The 22,895-nt window shown below is 34.4% G+C and overlaps 1 protein-coding gene and 1 long non-coding RNA gene across 2 annotated transcripts in view; one reads left to right on the top strand and one right to left on the bottom strand.

The window, feature by feature from the left end:
* The window catches only part of LOC309662482, a 437,456-nt gene that overhangs the window by 27,164 nt on the left and 387,397 nt on the right, over window positions 1-22,895 (bottom strand). The gene's annotated exons all lie outside the window — the stretch shown is intronic.
* Window positions 6,175-22,895, top strand: part of SCN7A (sodium voltage-gated channel alpha subunit 7) — a 77,321-nt gene continuing 60,600 nt past the window's right edge. Inside the window, exons 1-7 of the mRNA XM_082465230.1 lie at window positions 6,175-10,057; window positions 10,785-11,044; window positions 14,051-14,163; window positions 14,660-14,749; window positions 15,106-15,234; window positions 16,643-16,734; window positions 21,698-21,904. Of these exons, the coding sequence (XP_082321356.1) occupies window positions 9,979-10,057; window positions 10,785-11,044; window positions 14,051-14,163; window positions 14,660-14,749; window positions 15,106-15,234; window positions 16,643-16,734; window positions 21,698-21,904 (970 nt within the window). The 5' untranslated portion in view covers window positions 6,175-9,978. The remainder of the gene's footprint in view (window positions 10,058-10,784; window positions 11,045-14,050; window positions 14,164-14,659; window positions 14,750-15,105; window positions 15,235-16,642; window positions 16,735-21,697; window positions 21,905-22,895) is intronic.

Genomic DNA, 22,895 nt, shown 5'->3' with positions numbered 1-22,895 from the left:
TCCACTAATTAACATAGGAGAAATCAAAGTTTAGGCATAAATACGCTACTCTTGACTGCTGGGATTTATGAAAATTCTGCACTGAGAGGAGAGGTACTGTGAGCTCCCTTTTTACCATCAATGTATATAAAACAATAAGAGAAGAACCTAAAATTGGACGTAGGCTCAGGAAAAGGAACCAACAGATTCCAAACATGATACATATGTTGCTGTGTGTCAGTCTCTACTGCAGAGGGGGCCGAAGAGCTAAGCCCCTAGGAACTGGGCATTCTGTCTCACAGCCTCCTGTGGAAAAGCCTCTGGGAGGGTAGTTGATTTACACTCCCACTAATTTTGCCCAGGTAGGATGAATACAGGTCTAAAGCACAATGAAAATGGAAACAACAGTATTTTGCTCAATCCCTCACTTAGGGAAGAAGTATCCCAGTATGCCCCAGGCCTAGATCTCATTATGACAGTATCTGTAACACAACTGGGGTATTTAGAGACTGACCCACAACCCTAAACCTACCACCACAGACTCTTTCTTGAAAGCTTATGGTAGAGGCATTAGTATAAGAGAGACAGTCTTGATACCTGGAAGTCTGGTCCCATTATTTCCACTAACCCATATCACGATTGGTCCATTGTGAGAGGACATCTGTAAACTCTGCCCACCCTGACTAGCTATCAGCAATGCACAGTCACCCACCATCATATGACACTAACTTGTACGGACAGATCTCATTTTTCCCTGAGTTGGTCCCCTTCTCTTCTATTAATGTGGGCTAACCAAGGCCATGCAAGCAAGGTCTCACCTCTGCAACACTGAAAAAGGGAACCTTTAAGGCTGAAGAGAAAGTTTTCATTGGAGAGCTTCTAGAGATGTTTCTTTAGCTGGTCTGTATCTCTTTGCCCAGCTGGGATCATGATTTCCATGTGTTTGTTCATTTATTGTTATTTGTAAACCAGGCTTATTCTGGTTATGCTCTATGCTGATAGGGGAACCCCCATGTCTGGCTAACAGATATCCCTGTTGTATACACAGCATTTCTGAGTGGATTGACTCAGCTTTTGCTGACTGAGGATAGCCAACTTTGTTGACAGTTTTGATTGTGGTGACAGCCAGGTGCCAGACTGACTGTATCAGCATCAAACAGGAGCTTGACGAAAATGTTGAAGCCCCACCCAAGGAAATTCTGATTTTAAAAGTCAGAGATTAGTCCAGGGCACTTGGTTTTAAACTGGAACATAAGAGGATGCTGATTTGAGGGCCATAGTCCCTGGTTGAATATATAGTGTTGGATGGAATATTCCTTCCCTTCTGCTTTAAATGCCAGAGTGAGGCTCCCCATCCACCAGCTTCTCATTCTCTGAGTTCTCCCAGAGGCTGCATGGTCTAAGAACCCAATTATAGGCTATAATTTTGGCACTTCCATATCCTGCCTCACCCTAATATGTTTAAAGGCTCCTCTCTAGTTGCTGTTACTCTCCAATTTGAGAAAAACTTGGTGTCTATGTATTTAGTTCCACATTTGAAAAGCTAGAGTAGTTTTGGGGGTGGTACAAGTAGATCCTGGAAAAACAGACCACCTGTTTCAGATGATCCGGAGCAGAGGTAAATAGCCAATTCTAAGAGGCGTCTAGGGTTCCAGTGAATATGCCAGTCCTGGAATTTTTTTTAAATTTAGCATTCCACAGATTCAGTGGTGTCTAAAGCCATAGGCCAGAAGGTCTCAGGGTTACTGATGAGTATAGAAGTTACATGCATAACAAGCTCCCTTTTGTATTATTCTAGCAGAGGCAAGAATACATTCCTCCCTCTTGAGCTCTTACATGGCTTCTGGCCAGATTCCTCTGGTCAAGGGTCTGACTGACTAGGGTCACAAGAACAGTTAGTTCTGGGAAGATTCTGGCCTTTCCCCAACATGCTTATTTTGGTGGGCTGGACAGGCACAGCTTGGAAGTTATTATCCTATCCATAGAAACAAGGGACCCTGCTTGTGAACCATGAGGTTGCCATAGAGAAGCTCAAGTGGGCATACTTAAAACCCAGGCAACTTTCCTTCATGTTCTAGAACCCTTCTCTGCCTCCATTGCCAGTCATAATTGTTCACCCTAGTGAGACTCCATCTCCCATAGACACTTACCGTCCTGCATCCTGTCAAGGCATTCAAACATGCACTGACCTTTCCTTGGGCTCATTCTTCGAAATGAATGTGAAAAGAGACCAGGTGCTAAGACTTTGTCACATGACACTCTTGTCCAGATTTATTCTCCTCAGTATAAGTCATACTACTCTGAATGTGTGACCTGAGCTCCTCCTCCCTAGAAATATGACACAAAGACCTCAGATCCTAATTATGTTAATGAACCATCACTAGAATTCAAGTTCACCAGATTTGAGGGGAGTTCGTTCTCAAAAGACAACTTTTTACTTGGGGAAAGATAGCACCTGTCCCTTTGGATTTTTGCTGGTACTTGTTTATTTCAAAGGCTGCTTTCTGAGTTTTTGAATATAGAAGAATGCCTGGAATAAAAAAATTATTAAGAAATAAAATCAAAGTAAAATGGCAATGTATACTTATGTTTTTGAGAAAATTACTTATGTACAGTTTTCTTCTGCAGAATGACATATTCTAGGAACGTGTTGGCTGAAATTGTCACAGTGAGGGAGTTGAGTCCAGAATTAAGTGGATATATTGAAGCCAAAATTGGCTGACCTGGTTGCAGAACACAGCTGCAGGCAGAATCCAGGTCCAGGGACAAAGGAGAAAAAGTCAATTAAGCCAGGTGAGATAAACTGTATACCAGAGAGAAGTAAAAGTGTAGGAGTCAGATAATCAAAGCTAAACAGGAAGTAAACCGTTGAAGTGAAAATATAATCCCAAAGCAGAAAACCAGGTAGGTTGAAGTCAAGGGGAGCAGACAGCTGCAAAATTCCAGGTGGATTGGCATTATTCTGGTTAATCTGTCCTTTATTCCCAAGCCTTCAGTATGTAAATTTTCCATTTTTGGATTTTAGTAATACATGTACATGGTAAATTATGTTCAAGTGGTATAGAAATACTAAGCAGAAAGCAGCAGAGTCCTCTGACACCTTTTCAGTCCCTCTGCCTAGATATAGCAGTTTACTTCCTTTCAGAGGGAAAACACCATGCATGTGCTAGCATATAGGCTACTGTGTGTATAATCTTCATAAAACATTTTATTCAAAGCCGTTCTTTGAATGCAATGCAAGCTGTTCTCAACATTTTGTTTTTCACTAAATAATTTATTTGGAGAATCATTCCATATGAACACAGAACTCAAACTTTAACAAAATATTCATAGGGCAGTTTAATTGCTGGGCAAAAGAGTTCATGAAACTTTATTTTAGGAAGTATTGCCAAGCAGTCCTTCAGAAAAAATGCACTTATTTACACTCTTTCCTGAACTATGAGAGAGGGCCCATTACTTCCATATCCTAGCCTGCCAAAGATTGCACCCACTGAGAAGAGTCTGAAGTATGTCTCTAGAGATTTACTGTTAAGATTATTGATTGTTTTAAACTTATTTATATCTTTCAAAATTTCGTGAGACATCTTTCCTTATGCTTCCTAAAAGAAAATGATAATATTTTTGTATCCTTCATAAGAAAAAAGCGATACATGTAATATCATTTGAGTTCTAACCCCTGGAGAAGAAAAAATTATAGAGAACTCTTGGTGAAAAGGCTTTGCATCAGAGAATTTAGCTGTGAGTCATTACAGAATTGGGAAAGATGAAATATAAGCCATAATATATCTATGTAGTGCAGTCAAGAGGCTCCAATGAACAAAAATATAATCTAAATTGGTTACTTCACTAAAGCAGGTATGGTTCCTACATTCTGAACAATATAGATTCCAGTTAATCATCACATTAACTCTGTCTCTGTCAGTTATACATGCAGTACCTTCTAGTCTCCAAATGTTTATCAGCCTTGTTATTACTATCATTACTTTTTTTTTTTTACAATTATCTGAATGTAATTGGTACAAGAGGCTTGTTGCATTGTCCATGTCCGATAGAGAGCATAATTGTTTCAAAATAGCTTGGAAACTAAGTGAGAAGTCATTTTACCCTTTATTTCCTATTTCCTGTCAGAATGAAATTGACATTTGCTAAGTTATCCTTACTCTATGGATCTACTGTCCTAATTTTTGCTTCATTTTTCTTAATTTATATTATCTTGCTCTACGGCCTACACCTTTGTAAACTACCCTAAATCTTTTGGTAAATGTATTAAGAGAATAAATAAATATTTATTATCTGTTATAATAAGTGAACATTTCATAATTCTCTCTGGCAAAGCTACTCTAGCATCTGTTTCTCACACCTAAGATCAACTCCAGCTTCCCAGAAAGCATATAGGTTGATTATTTAGATGCTGTAGTTTTAATTCCCTAAGGTGGGAAAAATGAAAGTGAGAAGGCTGTGACTGCTCTGGGCAGTCACCTCCTACATGTGCAGAATCTATCTGCACAGCTTGACTGCATTACTGGCAGGCTGTGCTCTGGGAATCAAACTGAGGGACAAGGGAAGCAATAAGGAATGGGAGAAGGAGGGAGAGGAAAAACATCGACTTCCGGCATCCCCTTTCTTCCCTGCCCTTCGTTATCTCTAAGAAATGCAGCTGCAGTTGCTGATAGAGAATGCTATCTATACACACAGCCTCTTCCCGGGAACTAAACTACAGAGAGGCCGAGCGCTGGCCCACTGATTGAGTGGCTGTGTCATTCATCATCTAACTCAGAGACTTTTGAAAAGGAAAGAGAATGCCGTTAATAATTAATTCTCAGCAACAGACATAAACCCAAACTGTCCCCAGAATGCTGTGACTTATGGTCCTGCTACTTAACGATGAGATTGAGTGGACTGGAGACAAAAGGTAAGAGTGGAAGGAAAAAGCTAGATTCATTATCTTGAGGGAACTGGGAGCAACAAGATAAGGTGCATATCCCAGTTGCATTTTTCATTTCAAACTTTAGACCTGTTTTGCACCAGAACCTCTGTGGCAGAATGGCAACATCTGGTAAGGTCAAGGCACCCACAGAATAAGGAAAATTCTAGAGCTGAGGGAGATAAGGTGCCCAGAGAGGTGAAAAGCATGTGATCTTTGGAGAAGTGATATTCTAAAGCGAGTATTTGCCTCAGCAATTCCGGTATAAGCTTTGTCTCTCATACTTAGGATATCAGATAAGAAAAACAACCAAAGAAAATGTAATGATGTCTTTGCTTGCTTTTGGAAGATGGTTGAATGAAACATGGCTATCAGCCAAAGGAATCTTTCTGTCTAGCAGGCTGCATTAGATTTATCCCAAGGGACCCCAGCCCAAGATACTCTGAAATTGTCTGTCTGGGTTGGGCTGCTGACTCCTAGATATTCAACATTAGCGCCAGGAGATTTCTAATATGCAGTCAAGAGCTGGTATAATTCAAATCAGGCGTACTGAGAGGGTTTTCTTTCCCTACAACTCTCAGTACCAGGATATTGATCAGGGGCCACCATCCCCTTCCCTTCTCCCTCCTCTCAGAGGCCCCAGGATTCATAAACTGCTGATTTGACACTATCACATCTAAGCCACCCAAGGTCTAGTACAATGTTGAAGGTTTTGTGCCCATCTCAAGCTAACCCAGAGCCAGAGTAGGTGCTAATGGTTGGTCTTTTATGACAACTGGTTCAGAGCTCTTCCATCTGACTGCAGATTTAGGAAATGGTTTGTGGTTCTATGAGCTTAGTTCAGCTGCTCAGAAGCTGGGCAACAGTGAAGGTCTGAGAAAATCCACAGTCTCTCTGCAGATTAAGAGGATGCTTAAGGAGGTCACCTGGTTGTGAATGGTCCCCAAGAGCTGCAAGATATAGTTCCAGTTCTGGATTTTTTTTTTTTTTTAATTATTTATTTATTTATTTATTTTTGGCTGTGTTGGGTCCCCGTTTCTGTGCGAGGGCTTTCTCCAGTTGCGGCAAGCGGGGGCCACTCTTCATCGCGGTGCGCGGGCCTCTCACTGTCGCGGTCTCTCTTGTTGCGGAGCACAGGCTTCTGACGCGCAGGCTCAGTAATCGTGGCTCACGGGCCCAGTTGCTCCGCGGCATGTGGGATCTTCCCGGACCAGGGCTTGAACCCGTGTCCCCTGCATTGGCAGGCGGATTCTCAACCACTGCGCCACCAGGGAAGCCCTGGATTTTTTAAACAGATGTTGAGATCAGGTCTTACATCTCAGGGGAACCAGTTGCATCAAGGACATTAGGACTGAAGATAACTTGTAGAATATCATTGCGTGACAGAGCCCCTTTGCATTCCTCTGGGAAGTGGCAAAGAGTACTTTTCTTTCACTTGTTAACCCCGAATGAGGCCCCTGGCCAGAAATTTTTGGCCAACGATCTGACAGATTCTTGGGTTCACGAGAAATACAATTCTAGGAAGATCCTGGCACCTTTAAAACTTGTTCATGTTTTTCCGAGTAACAGGGATAATTCAGAAATCCTAGAGGCCAATTTCACAAAGCAGTAGAAGTTTTGAGAACATCTAGAGAAACTGGGAACATTGAGAAGTTTGGAATGTTGAGTTAGACCAATTTCCCAGACTCACCAGTAGGGAATCAACACATTTGTTGTCTTAGAAGATTCAAGTAGGACTATTTAAGGCAGAATCAGCTTTACCGTTTGTGTTCCTGGCAACCTGGCTTGCTACTGCCTTTATCACTGTCATAGTGGCATTTGTTAGTGAGGCGAGAGACCCTCATTGGGATCCTATCCCCAGTGATCTGCATCCCTTCTTGATATTTCAACTGCCACTAAGCTTCCTGTTCATTGTTCTTAGAAAATTTGCAATCAGATGCAGATAGACTTTGTTATCTGACACTGGTTATGATCTTCTAATCCTATTGTGTATGTTGACTGTGTCATTCTGAATCTTAATGTCCTAGACTGCTCCCTCCCTCAAGAGGAGGGAAAATTTGACTAACACTGTAGAATCCAGGCCCACCAGTGTTGGAAATGATTTTAATTTCAGTCTCTGTTGCTCTTGAAACTTAATAATTTTCAGAGATGACCAAGATAACTTGGTTCTTATTTGTTTACAAGTCTGTCTCCCATTGTCCTTAAATCCAGTGACTATATTTTATTAATATTTCCAGCACTGATACCTAGCACAGTGCTTGGCACTTAATATATGCTCCACAAATGATTGCTAAATAAATGAATGTCAAAAGCAAAAACCATGGTTAAACTTATTGCCCTATATTATATATCAAACTGCAATATTTATATATATTTTAAAAATATATTAAAATGCTAAAATGCTGAAATTAAAATGCTAAAATATAGAATTATAAATAAAAATTAGTGTATATGATTATAAATAGATTTTTGAGAGACTCACTTATTTTATAACCACTTTCTGCAAGATAGCTTATTCCAGTAATGTGTTCCACGGGGTCTCAGATGGGTTAGGACATCTCAGGAAGGACAGAGTTGAGCAATCAGGAAATAAGAAGCCACCAGAAAGTCCAGAACAGGGACCCAAAGTAGGTCAATCCTAAATTAGGCACACATAGTGAGGAGTGTTAGCCAAAACTGGCTAAACCCTGGGCAGAATACAATTGCAGAGAATGTAAAGACAAGAGCCAAAAATCAAAAGTCATTTAAGTTAGGAAAGAGTAAAACAATCTCAGGGGCAAGAAAAAGAGTTGGAATAAAGAAAATGTTAGCACACTGGAGTAAAGAGATGCAAATACAAGAAGAATCCAAGAATATAAATTAGTTATGTAGTAAATGGAGTGAAGCCTGAGCCAGTTTTTGGAGGCTAGAACTTACATACCCACAGGAGCACGATGGCTATTTTCATCAGATGTTTGATCTGTCCCGATAGCTGCCTTTCAATCAGTCCTTCCATGTAGAAATATTTCTACCTGTGGGACTTTAAATCGTCAGGCGATAAATGTGACTTGTTTTGGATTATACTTATAATAAAGAGAAATATCATCAGCTTCTTCTAAACCTGACAGGAATCTTGGAATCTAAGAGAAGTACATTCTGCCTATTAACCCGGGAGTCATCATTCATCAATCTCAACCCTTTAAGGTATATCTCAGGACAAGAAAATAATGGTTGATTTTTTTTTTCATTGGAGGTCTTGGACTGCCACTCGTGGCGTATTATTATAGTGTTTACACTTAGCAAGTTAGAGGCAGTTGTTAGAAGAAGAAGCAGATAGAAGCAAGCAACTTGAAAGCAGTACAAATAAAATCTAAAAGTCTGATGATATCATGGACATTTTACAAATGTGACAATCAACAAAAGCTTCTCAAGGGGGGAACTCTTTATAGATCCCTTTGTGGAATGAACTTGCACTTCGGCTCAGAAGATCCCTGGGTCCTGCAGTGCCTGTCCAGGACTCTTGTGCCCATGAGAAAACCATGCCAGGCATTTTCTCAAAGCATCAGGCCTCTGCATGCTCTTCTCAGCAAGTTTCATGGCAATCACTGCAGTCCTTACCAAATATCTCTGATATGACATTGTAAATTATAAGGAATCAATATACTGGGTACATGTAAAATTTTTTTTTCCTGGGAATCAAGGTGGATGTGTGGGACAAAAATTGAGGCAATGCAAAGGTGGGTTTCACTGTAATATTGCAGTAATGATTTTAATATTATTCAATTTCAATAAACTATCCTGTTTCAGAGAGTGGAAAAAAATAAATAAGTCTGATGATAAATGATGATATTGAAGCAAGATATTTGAAAAATAAGTAAATTTTATGATGAGCAATTGTTATTTTTTATTAGTCTGGAAAGAGGGTTCCAAGTAGATATATGCTGACACTCCTATTCCATATTTCTCTCTTTAAAACTGCTTCACACCTATCCTTGCAACATCTCTTGAGGGTCTTGGGCATAAGCTGCCATTGCTGTTGTGAAAATGTCCCTCTCTCTGGTCACAAATAACTGAACCAAGAGGAAATAAATCCATAGGCTGGGCTAGTCAATTAGAGTATCTTTTAATTTACATTTTTGGAGGTAGAGGTTATAGGCATATGGTGGGAACTTAAACTGAAAAATCAAAGTTGAGGCAGGCGATGGCGTTTTGTTCTACGTGCATTCTTAGAAGTCAGCATAGGAAGCCATTCTTTAGATAGAATGCAGTAGAAATTAAAAGAAAAGAAAAGCCGAGAAAACTGTGATGCCATGAATGGCATAAGGAGTTATCCCAGTAATTATTTTCCATTTTTATTTTTCAGGGTACAGAAATGGACTATGTGTCCTCTCCTTGGATGTCTATGAGATTGCCATTTGTGTATTTTAAATATCTCTCACACACCTCTTATTTAACCTAGTAGGAGTCTGATTCTCACAATGATTGGTACTCCATTATGATTAACTAACATATTTTTTCTTACTTTCCATTAATAGCAAGTAATGGATTCAACTATTAAACAACTCAGTTTTACCCAGTAGTGGAAAATTCTGGATTAGCATATATGTGTGTGTACATATGTGTGTGATTTCTGTCTTAGGAAAATATTATAGAAGAAATTCAGCTAAGGCCAGCACTATTACAGACAAAATATACATATAGAAAATGCTACAGTATCAAGTACAAAATTTCTTATCCTTAATTGCAATAATAAAATTACAGAGGGGGTTAAGGAGAATGTATAAAGAATAATCAGTCAGTTGTCACTGAGCAGGATCATTTGAAGGGTAGGTTTTGACAGAAATTGGGCTGGAAAAAATCAGCAAAAGAACATAATTTTATATGAGAGGAAAGAACCAGGTTCATAAATGGAGAATTGATACATGAAATTATATTTAATGAAGACTAATTTAAGTGACCCGTAGGATGACTTGAAGTAGATAAAGACTGGAATTGAGAGAGACCTGTAAAGACTACTAGAGCAATCCAGAGATAGAATTACAAAGATGACTATCTTGATGTAAGTATATGAACAGTGGACAATATTTAAATACCTGATGGAAAATAATTGTAAGAAAATTATTTTTTTCAGAGGAATTAATGATGAAGAAAAACATTTCATGAGTAATTTTCAAGGTAATAAGTTTATATGTGTGTTTTTGTTTTTACAATGGCTAGAAGGTAAAAGAGTGATTCTAGTCTTGGGGGAAAACAACAAACTTTGTTTTTACTTGTTAAGTTGCTGTTATTGGTGGATTGCCACATAGATGACTGAGGGAAGGGAGTGTTTTGGGAAATGTACTTGGTAAATACCCTTGTATGGTAGTTAAAACTCTGTGTTTGCCTAAGTATTTACCGAAAAGATGGATATAACTAGGGGAAAAGCAGAACTTTAAAGGATATCAAAGTTAAAATTTTGGAGGAAAAACTAAGTCAAAGGAATTAATCAGAGCTATAGGAAGAGATAAAGAAGAGGGGGTTCCCAGAGCCAATGAAAACTGAGTTTAGAGAAGGAAAGTCTAGTCAGTGGTTAAATACAGCTGAGAGTGAAATAATTAGATTTGGCCTTCCAACAATCTCTAGCCACTTTAGAACTCTTTCATTACAAGGGAGAAACTGAAAGGCAGATTTCAGTAAAAGAAAGAGGATTCAATGGATGAATAAATGAAATAGAATGAGTTATTCATGAAATTATAAATTAAGTCTAATATTAAGTGAAACAAAACCAAGTTTAATGACTCAGATTTCTCTAAAACTCAGGAATTTTCTTTGAATGATTTTATTCAGTTTGCTATTCTCTTTTATTCATATCCTAGACTTTTATAATTTAAAATTTTTCTTTATATACACAAATCTTATCTAGAACTGAAGAAAATACTTTTCAGTGCAAAATTGGAAATGGCTTCCCCAGAACCTAAGGGCCTTGTCCCCTTCACCAGAGAGTCTCTTGAAGTTATGGAACAGCATAATGCTAAAAAACACAGTGAGGAACACAAAGAAGATTTAAAGCCGAACACTGACTTGGAAGTTGGAAAAGAGCTGCCATTTGTTTATGGAAATATTCCTAGAGCAATGGTGTCTGAGCCATTGGAAGATGTGGACCCATACTACAAGAATAAAATGGTAAGGATTAATTAAACTTATTATGACTATATTTTTATTCATTTTCCAGACATGTGAAAAATGTAATTGAGATAGGATGAAAGAAGATAGAAGAATAAGTGAAGAGGTAATTTTAAGTTATAGAAAACTGGGTAAGAAATTTCACACATATTTGAGATTTTTATCAAAACTGAATATTTGCCTGGTAGGTTAGTTTGTTTAGGGTTACTTTACTTTGTATGTAACAGGCTATACTGTAATGCCTTAATGTAAATGATTTCTTTTATGTGAGCATAATGATTGGCTACTTAAGATTATTGATTTTAAAATAACTATCATATAAAATTTCCATGCTATGTACAGCAATTTCAACTGTTCAATTTGATGATTTTACTCAGTAGTTAGGAAAATAAAGCCAATCTATATTTCATTCATAAATTTTATTCATTCATACAGTCACAGCCTATCTATCCAGAGAATGATTTGAGGAACTTACTAAATATTTGAACAATCCAAAAAGAAGCACAAAATGATAAAAATAAAAATAATTATGCTTAGAAAAGACAGAGATCTGTGTAGACTGACAAAGCTGGAAGAGTCTCTACTAAGGAAATAGAATTTGAGTTATAGCTTGGAGAACACTTCAAATTTTTACAAGGCAAAGGGAAGATCTTCAATGAACAGTCAGTCAATAGCAGATATTAATTCTGGAATAGGGAAGAGACAGGCTGATGATAGAACTAGAACCCTGTAGATGTGTTGCAAATTGTGGGAAATAAGATGAGATGACAGAGATGACAACATGGCTTTAATGTGGTGGCCAAAGTACTGGTGTAATGAATGCAGTGTTTACGATTAATCTAGAGATTTCTAAATTACTGTTGCATGGAAGAGATAGGGTCAGAAAGATGAAATTAGAGAGAAAACAATTGAGGCCTGAAGTCAAGAGGTCTGGATTATAGGAGTGTCTTGGAGAGAGAGGTAACACACCCGAGATGAAATAGCAGGATTTGAAGACTGATTAATAATGCCAAGGTTTCCAGCTTGAAAGAATAGAAGTGCTTCTGACAAAAATGAAGTAACTATAAAGAAAGATCAAATTTGGGAGAGATGAGGATCAGTCCCGTTGTAGACAAATGTAATTTGATATTCTTGTAGAGTGTTCAGTTATTTTACCAAATGGGTGAAATGGAAATGAATCACTTTCTGGACAGAAGGCAAAGTGAGCATTATGTATAATCACAACTCTTTTGAATACTTTGCATGGTGGAAGCATATTGACAATTTACAGTATAAATGTATATATTAACAAAAGACTCCAGTATCTCTGATAGCCTCCATGAGCATTATGCATCATTCGCTATAAAACACCTGTAAAACCTTAAGAACATTTTAGTGAAAATGTAAGTCCTCATCTCAATTATCTCCGCTTTCACTTTTGCTATGCTTAAGTCATTAACAGTTGATATAACACAGTAACCTTAGCAGTAACTCTATCATAGCAGAGTTCTGGGTTCTTTGTAGTATTTACAGACATGGCAGACAAACCTAGGTGTGTTACTGAAGACAAAATCAAAGATTTTGAAAAAAAACCAAAAACGGTAAGGATATGTTAGTATAAAAAGTATTGTTATTAGTGATAACACAAAGACATTAAAAATTTGAATTATATTTAGTTTACTCTGTTAAAGATGGCATACAAATAAATAATTCTAAAATTAAATGAACAATGTCAGCACTTAAACATTAACTAGAAAATTATTCTATCTGAAATTACTCATTCCTTCACAAAGACATAAGCTGGTTGGCTACATCCTGTGTGAAGTTTGAAATTGTTTTGGAAAATACATGGAAAGCACATTTTAAACAATCAGATTTATTTTATTTGGCCCTTTTAATTTTCTTTTTGCTTTTAAAATGGAAAGAGGGACAATAACTACAATCAGGCCAAAATACACACAAATTGTACGTTGGAAAAGTGTTCCATTGAGGAGAATCAGAGCACGGTTTGTTTTCCATTTAGAATAGGTATTCATAAAATATCAATGAATATATATTTGTATATATAGACAAATATAAATACCAATGTATAGTCACATATACACCTCTGTATAATTATATATTAAATATAATATATATTTTAGTATATTATAATATATTTTATCATATTGCATTATACACTATACATTATATACTGTTACATTATACTCTATATAATGTTTACTATGTGTAATATAGTTATGCACACACCACAACAAATGAATTTTCCAAATGGGTATGTATATATAATAAAAGTGCACATATGTGTGTGTGTATATATATATATATATATACAGGCATACACACATACATATACACTTTTACTGTGTATCCATATTTTACACACGTATACATATACACACATATACATAAGTCCTTTTAAAAACGTTTCTGATTTTTCCCTTTTTTGGTTTAATGCTTCTATATGCCAACATATTAGTTTTACATGATATAAACTTCTGTTTTAAATATGTTTATGTCATTGATAACATACAAGTGGGGTTTTATACCGTAGGTAATTACTAATGATTAATGTAATGTTTGAGTGCATTCGGTCACTTTTACTACTATAATCCCATACCTTATTTGCTTCAAAATAAAATTAACTTATTTTACATTCATTGAATTTTAGTATGCTTAAATGCATACCCGTGAGCCATCTGGATATAGATTTCTTTCTATCACATTAGTTCTGCAGGAAGACTTGAGGATTGGTGTGTGGCACACGGTTTTCTTAGGTAGAACACTGGTAAAAGAAAAACTGGTAGATAAGGCTAAATATAAGTAAAAATAGTTTTAAAAAACCTTTCCATTTGATTTAGTCTGTAAAAGGATATCAAAATGTAAGAAGTATAACTGTTAGACTTCATGACTGAAATGATCATTGGCAATATGCTTCATAATTGATGAGATCATAATTATCAGTTCTAATTTCACTTGATGTTCTTTTTTTTCATTTCACTTGATGTTCTTTTTTTCCTCTTACAGACTTTCATAGTATTAAATAAAAAGAGAACAATATTCAGATTCAATGCCACCTGGTGTACATTGTCTCCTTTCAATTCAGTTAGAAGGACAACCATTAAGATTTTGGTACATCCATATCCTTTTCTGTTGGTTTTAGACTGTACTAATATCAAATGCAACTATTCTATTCAGATATTGCTGCAGTCTTTTTCTCTTTTTAATTAATATTCATTTTAGGTCATACTGAAATCTTGATTATAACTGCACTGTGTTCCATATTTGAAAGTACATTTAAAATATATTTTCTAGGGACTTCCCTGGTGGTCCAGCAGTTAAGACTCCACACTTCCACTGCAGGGGGCTCAGGTTCGATCCCTGCTCGGGGAACTAAGATCCCACATGCCTCGTGACCAAAAAAATATATATATATTTTTTTCTTTTCTAGTACACACAACAGTAGTAAATGTTAACAAATCTTAGTAATCCTCATTGTTTTCAATAGGAGCAGTATATTTTTTTGACATTTAAGAAACTATGTGATCTCATATGTGTAAATACATATAAACAGATTATAGAAACATGTATTTCCAATATTATTTTTATTACCATTATTCCTTGACGATAACTTACCTTTTTCCGACTGTTAATTTTAATTAGCATCCTGATTGACTGCATATTTATGTCCATGACTGATTTGCCAAAATGGGGGCCAGCATTACAGTAAGTTATATAACTTTATTATGTATAATTGCATATATGATTATATTTTATATTTAATACATTGTGTTACAGTACATTATATATTACATATTATAATAAATTAATATTTTTAGTATATAATATACATTGTATGTAATATAATATTTATACACATTCCACAATTAATTGGTAGTCAAATTTCATGGTTAATGCTGTAAGACATAGCCCACTCTAGAAGCCCTAACTAAAGCCCTATCCTATGGTTGTCTGGTTGATTGGTTGGTTGGTTGCTTGGTTGCCAGATAATTATCCTCAACATAGTACTTCAGAGATGATGATGTATTAGTCTCACTTTTAATATGAAAACTTTTCTGCAGGAATACTTTGCTTGGAATTTATACATTTGAAATACTTGTAAAACTCATTGCAAGAGGCATCTGGGCAGGATCTTTTTATTTCTTTGGTGATCCATGGAACTGGCTCGATTTCAGTGTAACTTTGTTTGAGTGAGTATTTAAGTTGCAAACATCTTAATACCTTGCTAAGAAAATGCTTTTCATAAAGAAACATTTGAGGATGATAAAGTTTTCTGCCTGCAAAAATTCTGTGAGTAAAGGATAATTCATAAATCATAGCCATAATGAGTTCTCTCAGGCAGCTCCAAGTGAACTAGTCCTCAGAATATGCATTCAGAATGAAAGGAATGGGATATTATCTCTGTAATCTACCTGAAGCAAAAACAATAGAGATTGAATTTTTGCATTTGAAGTGATTATTTTCAGTGAACAGAAAATTTCCTGAGAGCTTAAGAGAGGATCCTGGCGTATTTGATTCTTCTCTAATCTACATTGCTTAAAACCAGTAAATATTCTAGTTATCAGAATAAGATATTTTATACACACACATTTTTCTAGAATGGTACATTAAATTCTAATAATTTACATGTGTAGTGATTTTTTTAATCCTTCTACTTAGTGTACTCTATTTTATGGCTAAAGAAATTGTCACTGGCATCAAACTTCTGTTAAAAATAATTTAAAATAATACTCTATTTGTGGACTTGGGGTCAATTTTTAAAAAAAAGCAATAACCTTTATAAAGAACATAATTAGTTTCTGCCATGTTGTAAGCAGTCAAAAAATAGTAGCTAATATCATTGAAATTATTATCACTACTACTTCTACTATTACTATTATTATTTCTGCTCTTGCCATTGCTATTAGCTAACACTTAGGTAACACAGCTAACATTTAGCCCTTAGTATGTGCCAGGTGCTTTGCTATGAACTTTACATATATTAACTTATTTAATCCCCCCCAAATCCTCAGAATTAGGAAGTATTATTATCCTTACTTTACGTTTGAGGAAACTAAGGCAAGAAAGATTAAGTAATTTAAATAGTGGAGCCTGTATTTCTACATGGTCAGTCTGGCTACAGAGTCTGTGTCCTTAACCACTATACACCTTTACTTCTGCTGTCATCACCATCACCATCGTCATCATCATCACCACCTCATCACCATCACTATCATCACCAGAAGTTTAAATACTTAAATTTTATTCCTTTAAAAAACTATGGATTTCATTATTCTTAACTATCTCTTCACCAATTAGATTCAAAATATTTATGAACATAATATAGAGTATTTGATATGGAATTATGACTACTCAGAGTGTCAAGCTTTTATAAACTCTCATAATTTGTTTGTAGATTAATATTTACTTGGATACCTTGCACTATAGCAGTCTTTCCCTTCCAATCAATAATAAAACTATTTGCAAAATGCAATAATGAAAGCAAGTGAAACATTTGGATATATGGTTTTAAAAATAAGTTTCAAATAGTATAAAGAGCCAAAGATAAGTAACATAAACTCAATATGACTTCTAAATGACTCCAATTTAATCCCACAGGCATATATCAAGATATTCACCTCCAAACTTCATTTCAATATTTCGAATTACAAGAAATTTGAGAATTTTGAAAATTATTCCTTTAAACCAAGGTAAGAAAAGGCATTGAGTTCTTCATTTTGTTTTATGTACTTCCGTGTATTCATCTGAACACCCCTATTATTGCTTGAAGAAATGTTAGATTGAACAGTGTTTCAGCTTTGGAATAAATGAATTATCTGATTTTCAGATTTATTTCAGTCACTCCTGGAACGGCAAGAAAAAAATATCACATTTTTTACTTATTTGAAGTGGGTTCAATGCTTTTGATAATAAAATATAGAGCTCAATCAAAATATATTATTTTTCTATTTTTTTCTTTTTTACTTATTCTTATGTCTTGAATATGAACTTATAAAATTGTCCTTAGACTTCTGAGAGACATAGCAGTTTAGACAGATATCTAATCTATCCTCTTCTTTTCCTCATTGTGTCTAAAAACCAGTTGAAATGAACAAAGCAATATAAAATAAGATAAATTCCCTTTTGCTGTCAGTGCTTGGATAGGATGCATTCCACATGCCACAAAGTTTAAGAAGGTTCTGCTAAATAAAGTAGAGCTGTGACCACACTGATGGAAGAAGCTGACAACTATTTTACACCTCTCATTCCTGAAAGTGTCTTAGAGAAGCCTACCAATACCTTCTGATTTGTTGTTCTGAATGAATAAAAACAATCAGCTAGGAAAACTTGACCCAGAGTTTTTTTTGGCTGCTATGAGTCAGAAGTATTATGAAATATTTGAATGAATAAACCCACAGGCAAGTGTGATAATACCAAAAGTAAGATCTATAGGCAACTTTCATCCACTGGAACATCATGAAAAAGGCCAGATATATTGCATACTCTGTACTTGGAGAACAGGCTGGGCAAAATAGCAAAAAAAGATTGGAGAAATATGGTAATGGATGCCTAACCTTGTGGATATACTGAAACATTAAATAGTACACATTAAACAGGTGAATTGTATGGTTTATAAATTATATCTCAGTAAAGCTGTTTGATAAAAATGGTCTGTGGCATGGCAGCTTCACCAAACACAGTGAAGAAACCAGCAGTGAGAACTGCCTTGGCAGGAATTTTCACAGTCCTAGCTCTTTTACTACTCTCCGTAAATTACTAGAACATAAAATTGTATCACTTTCATCTTCATCTTAGAATCAGAGGTAAAGATTGTAGAAGAATTCAGGTAAATCCAAGTTAATACAAGAAGAATACAGTAACTAGAATTGGGAGCACACAGGCTGATAGGAACTGCTGTTTGTTTCAAAGGAGAAAATAATCAAGGCACATACCAGCAATATAGAGTGTATGAAAATATTTTGCAATACAGAAGGAAAAACATACTATTCAACAGAATGAAAATAATCCTTTTTTTTCTTTTAAAAATATGCTCTAAGGAATAGAAGCAAGCATAAGAAATCATCTGTTTTGTAGTTTTGTAGTCCCAATAGAAAAAAACCTAGACTCTCAAGTAGAAGATGAAAATGAGATCATAAAATAGACAAATAAAAATACCTTTAAGACAAAAAAATAGTAAAAATTATAATATCCTTGGTGACCTTTTGATGGTAATAGAAGTAGTAAAATATACAGCATTATCTGTATAATATTATGGTGTAGTAAATAAACCACTCGTGTGAAGAAAAACTAGAGACCTAGTAGAACCAAAAATGGAATGGGTTAATGAAGGAAGACAAAACCAAGTTCCATTATATGGATAATTGGTGATCCTAAAAAAAGAGACCAGATTAAATATAAAAGACAAATTATTCAAAAATACATTAGAAATTTTCAAGTCCCTTAACCTGAGAAAGACCTTAGTCACAAATGGAAAAGGCTCATCTTATACTAGATTAAAAAAAAGTAACAGATACACTTAGACATATTATAAAATTTTGTAAATTTAAAGTATTAAAGAGAAAAAGCATTATAAAACCTACAAGCAAAAGAGCGAAGAAAAAGAGCCTATGGAAAGATTATGCACACCTCTTGATAATATTAAACATGAGTAGGCAGTGGAGTTTCAGAGCTTAGGGGAAGTATAGATGGGGAGGTTGTGACACCAGAATTCTATACCTGTCTGCCATTCATATGGGAAATCTACACAATAATATCCTCAGCCATCCAAGAATTCTGAAATTTTACACGGATCGTTCCTGAGTATCTGCTGAAAATCGAAACTATGAAAATAAAATATTCAACAATGGGAAGATTTAGTACCAAAAGAATGGAATGAACTCTGAAATCGTTTCAACAGAGAATGAATTCCAAATTACTGTTGTTAGTGGGTTGCAAAACAGAATGCAAATATTATAAATCAGAAGTTATAACATGGACGTCTGTGGTTTATTCTTCAACTAGAGAGGTATTTTGCTTTTTTTAGAAAAATTTGAAATAGATTATAAAAATCTAATGATTTTAACATTAAATTCTAAATTAACTTGGATGAATTATCAGCATTCTTGCGTGGCAACTGCCAGCTGTAGTTGAGGAGCAGCTGCCTCTTTAAGTCAGGCATATTCATTCAAGTATCCTCCAGTCCCTATTTGCATGAATTTGTGTTTCCTGACAAGTCTTTGTGATGATTTGAATGTTATCTTTCCTATAAATCATGAAAGATAAGATATAATGCAAAATACATAAAATTCAACAATTATAACTAGGTTAAAAGTCCTAAATTATATAAATAAACAAAAACTGAGAAGTAGGAATAGAGAAATGTGAGGAAGTAAATATGGTTATTTCCTTATCTTATACGGTGAGACTATAGTAGATACAGTTTTATTTTAGATGTAGAGAGTACATGCTTTTTCAAAATAAGAACCTAAGTTTGATCAGGTTCTCAAAATAGATATACTTTATCTAAAATACTAGAGGGAAAAAAGAAATTAAAGTTTATTCAGAAAGGATAGGACACATAGTAAATCATAAGGGGAATATAAAAATCAAAAAAAAGTAATGATAAAGGCCAATCCAACAATAAAGCCAATTTATAAAAATGAATATAACTGGGTAAAAATTGTCTGTCAAGATGTAGAGACTTTAAAATTAAATTAAAAATAAGTTAAACTCCACAAGAGATATACCTAAACTAAAACAAAATGAAAGTTTAAAAGTAAAATAAAGGAAAAAGTTATACCAGGAAATCAAAATCAAAATTGGCATATGGCTCAGAACTTTGAATGGTAGGTAACAATGAATTGCAGATAACAATGAAAATTACTAATAAATTTGATTCTGTAAAATTTGATGCTGACTTTTTTACCTTTAATCAAAATGTCACCACTAAAATTAAAGCTCCACAAGAGACTTGGCTTTATATATATTTATAAATTATGTTAGTATTAATATTTTATATTCATATATTTATAAATATATTTTAATTTATATATTTGTAAAAATATTTTATATAATATTACTATCATTAATAAAACATATTTGCATGAATTTATACACATATATATTCTTATTTAAGAATTTCTATTCTTAAAGATAATTTCAACAAAACAATATGAAAAAATTTTTTCAGTAAAAAATATACAGAGGACTCATGACAGTTATCAAACAAAAATACACAGTGCAACTATACGTATTTTAAAAGTTTATTATGGTGATCATGGAAATTACATCAAAGTAAAATGATCCTATTTTTCTTCTAATACATTGGCAATGATATTTTTTAAAATGTCCTAGCTTTAGTGAAGGCCTGACTATATATTTATAGTCTTTGGTTTATGCATTGGTTCAACATCTCAACAATTTGAACGTGTGAATCGATACTTAAATATGGTCATATATTTTGACACAGAAATTCCATTTCTAATGTAATACTTTAAAAAGACTTGCACATAGCAAAAAAAAATTAACAGTATTATTCCAGGTGGCAAAAGTAGCTATAAATATGTATTTCGGTATGATAGCAATTAAAATTGTATATTTACTCTAGATATCACATTTCTTTAACCACAGGAATAACTTTATTTCAGCCCTATTCTATTACACTCAAGAAATCTAATCTGAGGAGGTCATTTAAAAAATAGATTTTCAATTCTCACAATGATATATGAAATAGGTATCATTATACCCATTTAAAAAATAATAAAACAAGCATAGAAATGTTGGTAACTTGCTCAATGTCACAGAGCTAGTATATTCTCATCCATTGTTGAGCTGAGCAGTTATTAGGATCATAAATTTAAACAGACCGACAAATAAAAAAGGAGCAAGGGAAAAAGAGAAGAATGAAGAAAGGAGGGAACTAACGAAGGAAGGATGGAAAGAAGGAAGGAAGCAAGGGAGGAAGGAAGGCTTATAGTAGTTTCATCTATGAAATTTACTTATGGGGTTTTTGTTGTTGTATCTTCTTGTTTTCTATGTTTTCAATACTGAGCATGTATTATTTAATAATTAGAAAAATGAATGTCCTTAAATAAATCTAGCTTTAAAATTGAATTCTCGATTAGTAAGTATTCTGATATAAATACAGCCACATATAATCACAGTTATGTGTTATTCTCATTTCTAATCATTAAAAGTTTTTCATGTTTTACTTAATCAGCTCCAAATATTGAGTTCTTAAAAAGTTAATGAAAGAATGTATAGAATTCTGCTATTTCAAACTACTTCTTATTTCAACAACATTTGCAACCCATGTTGATTTTTAACTCTACGCCTTTACCTATGCTTATAAATAATGGTGATTAGTATGACCAGCAATAGCCAAGAGAGAAGGCCTGTTCTTTATGTAGTAAAGAGAAACAAACAAATAACTAATTTAAAAACACTAAGTTATATCTAAATTATTGCCAGGTGTAATAAATTAGCAATAATACAGAAACCTCAAAGTTAAGGGTTTTATTCATTTTAGTCATTGGACCTAGATAATGGTGAATTAAATCATAAAACACAAAGCTATTGATTTCGATGGCATCTGCATTTGCCATGGGAGAAGTTTGCTAATCCTGCTTTACTAAGATATTTTATTTTATCAAAAATAAACCTTTCTCTTTTCAGGTCTGAAGTCTTTTGTAGGGATCCTGATCTGTTGTTTGAAGAAACTCACTGGGGTCATTATCCTAACTCTCTTCTTTCTGAGCATATTTTCTCTAATTGGGATGGAGCTCTTCATGGGCAACCTGAAGCATAAATGTTTGCGATGGCCCCAAGAAAATGAAACTGAAACGCTGCACAACAGAACTGGAAACCCATATTATATTCGAGGTAAGAATCCCGTGCATCTATATCAAAAAAATTAAAACTTTTCTTACTGGCAAAACATTCTTCACAGAAATGTTGAACATTCAATTTCAGGACAAATTCAACTTCAGAACAACCTTCATGTCAATGCCATAACTATGCTCAAGTACTAATTTGGATCAGTTTCCTTTATCAGGATAATAAAGTTCCAAGTCTTCAGATAGTTAAATCAGGGAAACCTAAGTTTGGAATTGCTAAAACTTGCAAATTTTATCCTTTCAAAAATAAATAAATATGACCAAAGTCTTAATTGCAATTTTATCAGAGTACAATCCTCATGATACTACCTTTCTTCGATAAAGTTGTTTAAAATTTAAATGTAAGTGTACACATTAGAAACTTTGGGATGATCATATAAATCAAAAAATGACCTACAATATAGAAATTCTTACTATTGTTGTATTTCAATTGCTGCTGCTCATTTTAAATGATTTGAGTTATACTTTGATGAATAATGAAAATATTTTAGGCTAACAGAAATAATGTCAAACAATTATTGCTTAGCCCTTATACATAAGTAATTCACATGCCTGATCACATATCTTCACCATAATCCTGCAGAGAAGACATGAATAACCCCTGTTACCAACAGGGAAACAGAAGTAAAGAGAAATTCTGTGAATGTTCTAGCGTACTATAACCACTAGGTGGCAAAACTAGGATTCTAGCCAAGCTCCATCTGGCTTTACAACCCATTCCCTTTTCACCAGACCATACTATCTTATTAGATTTTTCCCTCATATTAAAATCATCAGTTCCTTTCTGACAGTATTTAGAAAAAATCAAAAGCATATTGTTCAACTAATAAAAATAAAATATTGATAAACCTTAAGTAGTCCTTCTACCTTAACTTTATTTATACTTTGGATTTAATAAGTTCTAAAACAAATCTTAATAAATTTTACTCTTTGGTTTACCCCATAATATGATTATGATGCAAGTAATGCAAAATTAT

This window comes from Balaenoptera physalus, assembly GCF_965194825.1.
Source record: "Balaenoptera physalus genome assembly, chromosome: 6".
Taxonomy (NCBI): Eukaryota; Metazoa; Chordata; class Mammalia; order Artiodactyla; family Balaenopteridae; genus Balaenoptera; species Balaenoptera physalus.
The sequence above is the reverse complement of the archived record's forward strand: the minus strand, read 5'-3'. Positions and strand labels throughout refer to the sequence as shown.